The sequence below is a fragment of the Oncorhynchus tshawytscha genome, linkage group LG08, assembly GCF_018296145.1.
Source record: "Oncorhynchus tshawytscha isolate Ot180627B linkage group LG08, Otsh_v2.0, whole genome shotgun sequence".
Taxonomy (NCBI): Eukaryota; Metazoa; Chordata; class Actinopteri; order Salmoniformes; family Salmonidae; genus Oncorhynchus; species Oncorhynchus tshawytscha.
The window spans coordinates 87770151-87776150 of record NC_056436.1 but is presented as its reverse complement, the minus strand read 5'-3'; the positions used below and the strand labels follow the sequence as shown (position 1 = coordinate 87776150).

Genomic DNA, 6000 nt, shown 5'->3' with positions numbered 1-6000 from the left:
CCTCTCCTCCCATTACCTCTCCTCTCCTCCCCTCTCTCATCCTGTCCTCTCCTCCCATTACCTCTCCTCTCCTCCCCTCTCCTCTCCTCTCTCATCCTGTCCTCTCCTCCCATTACCTCTCCTCTCATCCCCTCATTCTCCTCCTCTCCTCTCCTCAGTCAGTCAGTCAGTCAGTCAGTCAGTCAGTCAGTCAGTCAGCTGTGATCTTTAAAGCTCAGAGATTAATAGCAGGAGAGTCTCCGTCCTGAGATAGTGCTCAGGGTTAACCCAGAGAAAGACTACGGCTAGTCAATGAAAACCCTCAGTAGCTTCAGCTTTGAGTTATTTCAGTGTGAGTGGGAGTGTCTGAACAAGAAACCAAGACACAATGCCCCCTACTCAATGGAGACATTGTGTGTTTGCCATGTACCGTTGTTGTTAACAGTAACAAAGACACAGGGCAGAGGTAAATTCACCTCACTGAATTCGGGAGAGTACAGCCAGTCTTCTCCACTCTAAAACCAATGTAACAGCAAGTTCTCTCAATCAAAAGGCCCAGGAAGACATTGTAAAAAATCATCAGATTCAGGGTATTCTACCTATTGACAGTTTGTAGTACTATTGTGTTGGACTGCATTTACGAGTCTCTCTATTGACTGTCTTTAACAAATGGTTTCGGGGCATATAAGTTAATACAACTATTGCATTTGTTTGTCTTTTCAACAAAAATATTTTTCTTTCTCTTTTCTTTTTGTCTCCCAGTTGGTTCGGAGCACGTTGCCACGGTGACACTTCCTGCCTCCTTCAACGATCTGTTACCTCACTTCCTGGTGGAGCCTGACGATGAGTACATAGTGAAGAACAAGCCCGTCACCCTGACCTGTCGCTCCACCCCGGCAACACAGATCTACTTCAAATGTAACGGGGAGTGGGTCCATCAAGATGATCACCTGATCGACCGCACCGTGGACCCTGCTACAGGTAAACCAATTACTAGGTCATTCAGCAGAGGCTTTTATCAGACTCACAGATTCCTAACACTTAGTATTTGCTTGTACATTGAATGAAAGTAATCTCACAGCAATATTGTTTCAACATACAAGTAGATTACATTGATTTATACCACAGCCACATGGCTCTTAGTGCCTGGAACAATGACAATGGCATGCTTTACAGAGCGTGCCACCTCCCCCACCTCCTGCCACCTCCTCCACCTTCATCACCTCCTCCTCCAACTCTTGCCAACTCCTCCTCCTCCAGCTCCTCCACCTCCTCCACCTTCATCACCTCCTCCACCTCCTCCTCCACCTCCTGCCACCTCCTCCACCTTCATCACCTCCTCCTCCACCTCTTGCCAACTCCTCCTCCTCCAGCTCCTCCACCTCCTCCACCTTCATCACCTCCTCCACCTCCTCCTCCACCTCCTGCCACCTCCTCCTCCACCTCCTCCACCGCCTCCACCTCATCCACCTCCTCCTCCTCATCTACCTCCTCCCCCTCCTCCACCTCATCCACCTCCTCCACCTCCTCCACATCCTCATCCACCTCCTCCACCCTCCGCCTTATCCACCTCCTCCTCCTCATCCACCTCCTCCATCTCCTCCATCTCCTCCACCTATGCCACCTCCTCCATCTCCTCCACCTCCGCCACCTCTGCCACCTCCTCCATCTCCGCCACCTCCTCCACCTTTGTCACCTCATCCACCTCCTCCATCTCCTCCAAATCCTGCCACCTCCTGCCACCTCCTCCACCTTATCCACCTCCTCCTCCTCCTCCTGCCACCTCCTCCATGTCCTCCACCTCCTCCACCTTCATCACCTCCTCATCCACCTCCTCCACCTCCTGCCACCTCCTCCTCCTCCAGCTCCTCCACCTCCTCCACCTTCATCACCTCCTCCACCTCCTCCACCTCATGCCACCTCCTCCTCCACCTCCTCCACTGCCTCCACCTCATCCACCTTATCCACCTCCTCCTCCTCATCCACCTCCTCCCCCTCCTCCACCCCTCCACCACCTCCTCCACCTCCTCATCCACCTCCTCCACCCCCTCCGCCTTATCCACCTCCACCTCATCCACCTCCTCCACCCCCTCCGCCTTATCCACCTCCTCCTCATCCACCTCCTCCATCTCCTCCACCACCTCCTCCATCTCCTCCACCTCCTCCATCTCTGCCATCTCCTTCCACCTCCTCCATCTCCTGCCACCTCCTCCACCTCCTCCATTTCTTGCCACCTCCTCCACCTACTCCAGCATCTCCTCCACCTCCTCCATCTCCTGCACCTCCTCCATCTCCTCCACCTCCTGCCACCTCCTCCATTTCCTCCTCCATCTCCTCCATCTCCTCCACCTCCTGTGACCTCCTCCATTTCCTCCACCATCTCCTCCACCTCCTCCAGCCCTAAGCGCTGCAGCTTGTTGTGACTGTCAGGTACACTCAGTCTAGTTGGGAACTGGTCCAGTGTTCTGGTGTTGGGTTGTATTACCTCCATCTCCATGGATACGTTGTGGGCTTGACAACCATGTATGTTTCAGTTGTCAAGGTAACGTTAACCACCTTGGTTCATCTCTTAGATGTATCCCTTTTCTCACCGTGGTAACCAGTTATCTGTTATACCATAATGTTAGTTTTCCTCTGGTCTGCCCTTCAACCCCCTGGCGGTGTCTGTCTCTGGGCCCTGTCACCAACTGCTCTCTCTCGACTCCTCCGCCGTCCGGCCGCACAGGACAGGATGAAATACAAGTCCTATTACAAGACTGCAGCTAATAATGCTTTATCAATTAGCAGGCGGTTCAAGGCTATTATAATCATCCAGGACTCTCCTTCCCTCTCCTCCCCTCCCGTCCCCTCTCCTCTCCTCCCCTCCTCCCTCCTATCCTATTCTCCCCTCCCATCCCCTCTCCTCCCCTCTTCCCTCCTATCCTATTCTCCTCTCCCATCCCCTCTCCTCTCCTATTCTCCCCTTCCGTCCCCTCTCCTCCTCTCCTCCCTCCTCTCCTATTCTCCCCTCTCCTCTCCTCCCATCCCCCTCCCCTCCACTCTCCTCCCCTCCTCCCTCCCTCCTCTCCTATTCTCCCCTCCCCTCCACTCCTCTCCTCTCCTCCCCTCCCCTCCCCTCCCCTCCACTCTCCTCCCCTCCCCTCTCCTCTCCTATTCTCCCCTCCCTTCCCCTCTCCTCTCTCCCCCCACTCTCCTCTCCCCCTCCCTCCCGTCCCCTCTCCTCTCCTCCCCTCCACTCTCCTATTCTCCCTCCACTCTCCTCTCCTCTCCTCTCCTCTCCTCTCCTCTCCTCTCCTCTCCTCCCCTCCTCCTCCCCCCCTCCCCCTCCACTCTCCTCCCCTCCCCTCTCCTCTCCTATTCTCCCCTCCCTTCCCCTCTCCTCTCCCCCCCTCCCGTCCCCTCTCCTCCCCTCCCCCGTCCCCTCTCCTCTCCTCCCCTCCCCCTCCCGTCCACTCTCCTCTCCTCCCCTTCCCCCTCCCCTCCACTCTCCTCTCCTGTTCTCCCCTCCCCTCCCCTCTCCCCCTCCCCCTCCCGTCCACTCTTCTCTCCTTCCCTCCCCTTCCCCCTCCCCTCCACTCTCCTCTCCTATTCTCCCCTCCTCCCCTCTCCCCCTCCCCCTCCCGTCCACTCTCCTCTCCTCCCCTTCCACCCTCCACTCTCCTCTCCTATTCTCCCCTCCCGTCCCCTCTCCCCCCTCTCCTGCTTCTCCTATTCCTTGCTGTTCATTAGAGCTCAGGGTTCTCAGGAATTTGAAGATAGCAGCGTATCAGCTTCGGCTTAAATTGTGTGCTGGACTGTTCTCCGATAGGCTGATAGCCCATTAAAGATCATGTTTAATTACTGCTCTGTTCAGCCACCCCATCCATTAGGAACTGAGGACTGTTAAATGTACTCCTAAATGTCCCTGTATTTTAGTAAGTAAAAATAGAAGACAGTTCAGTTTGCACAATTGTTCAACAACAAAATATCTAATTCATCCAAGTTACAATGTAAAATAGACAGACAGACAGAAATCCCGACACATACTGAAAACTCGACACAGGACAGAATCCCGACACAGGACAGAATCCAGGCAGGACAGAATCCAGGCAGGACAGAATCCACACACAGGACAGAATCCAGACAGGACAAAATCCAGACACAGGACAGAATCCAGACAGGACAGAATCCAGACAGGACAGAATCCAGACACAGGACAGAATCCAGACACAGGACAGAATCCAGGCAGGACAGAATCCACACACAGGACAGAATCCAGACAGGACAAAATCCAGACACAGGACAGAATCCAGACAGGACAGAATCCAGACAGGACAGAATCCAGACACAGGACAGAATCCAGACACAGGACAGAATCCAGACACAGGACAGAATCCAGACAGGACAGGTCTATGTTTGATCCCTCCTCTATTCCTATAATTAATCCTGCTGTATGTATTAAATAAATAAGATCTGCTTTCTCTAAACCCAGCTTCTCTTTCCCTCAGATAAAAAAAAACATGAATTACAAAATCGCATTAAAAACCACTCGGTCAATCAGGAAATACATATTTTATAAAGATGAAAACCTATAGTGGTTGATTCACTAATGGCACCCTATTCCCTATGAAGTGCACTACTTTTGCCCAGAGCCCTATCTATAAAGGCAATAGGGTTCTATTTGGGACTTTGGCCAGTGACACCATAATAACACAAGATTATTTAGATGTTTCAGGAAGTAATAGCTAGACGGTTTAAAAGATTTTTGAGCAGCATAACGTACGGTATTGATGGAGGCCAGACAGAGGGATCACCGTGACAATAAAGCGGGCAGGTTGTAAGAGGAAGGAAGGTCATATTCTCCCAGGGGGTGTCCCAAACGGTAAACTCCTTTTGACCCGTTGCTCCCCCCATAGACACTACATAAGGTATAGGGTGTCGTTTGGGATGCAGATTCTAGAGGACAGGACACGTTAGGAGTGGTACGGTATTAAATACGGTATTAAAATAGATCATACGACGAGACCACCATATACAACTGGAAAAAAACTCAGGCAGGAGGGACAGGGCATTCAGAAAGCATTCAGACCCCTTGACTTTTTCCATATTTTGTTACATTACAGCCTTATTCTAAAATACATTAAATCTGGGTGTTTTCGCTCATCAATCTACACACAATACCCCATAATGACAACGCAAAACAGGTTTATAGGCATTTTTGCAAATGTATGAAAAAAAATAATATATATAACATTTACATAAGTATTCAGAACCTTTACTCGGTACTTTGTTGGGTGTGATGCTACAAGCTTGGCAGACCTGTATTTGGGGAGTTTCTCCCATTCTTCTCTGCAGATTCTTTCAAGTGCTGTCAGGTTGGATGGGGAGTGTCGCTGCAGAGCTATTTTCAGGTCTCTCCAGAGATGTTCGATCGGGTTCAAGTCCGGGCTCTGGCTGGGCCACTCAAGGACATTCAGAGACTTGTTCCGAAAGCCACTCGTTTGTTGTTTTGGCTGTGTGCTTGGGGTTGTTGTCCTGTTGGAAGGTGACTCTTCGCCCCTGTCTGAATTCTTGAGCACTCTGGTGCAGGTTTTCATCAAGGATCTCACTGTACTTTGCTCCGTTCATCTTTTCCTCGATCCTGACTAGTCTCACAGACACTACCACTAAAAAAACATCCCCAGAGCATGATGCTGCCAACACCAACACCAAACTCCAAGCAGGCTGTCATGTGCCTTTTACTGAGGAGTGACTTCTGTCTGGCCACTCTACCATAAAAGCCTGATTGGTGGAGTGCTGGTTGTCCTTCCGGAAGGTTCTCCCATCTCCACAGAGGAACTCTGGAGCTCTGTCAGAGTGACCATCGGGTTCTTGGTCACCTCCCTGACCAATGCCCTTCTCCTCCGATTGCTCAGTTTGGCGCCCAGCTCTAGGAAGAGACTTGACTTGACTTCTTCCCGAGTGGAGTAGCGGTTTAAGGCACTGCATCTTAGTGCTAGACACGTCACTACAGACCCTGGTTTGATTCCAGGCTGTAACACA

At 51.6% G+C, this 6000-nt stretch overlaps 1 protein-coding gene across 1 annotated transcript in view; it reads left to right on the top strand.

The window, feature by feature from the left end:
- The first annotated feature begins 291 nt into the window (after positions 1-291).
- Positions 292-6000, top strand: part of LOC121847038 (netrin receptor UNC5A-like) — a 275293-nt gene continuing 269584 nt past the window's right edge. The window contains exons 1-2 of the mRNA XM_042326336.1: positions 292-331; positions 742-960. Of these exons, the coding sequence (XP_042182270.1) occupies positions 292-331; positions 742-960 (259 nt within the window). The remainder of the gene's footprint in view (positions 332-741; positions 961-6000) is intronic.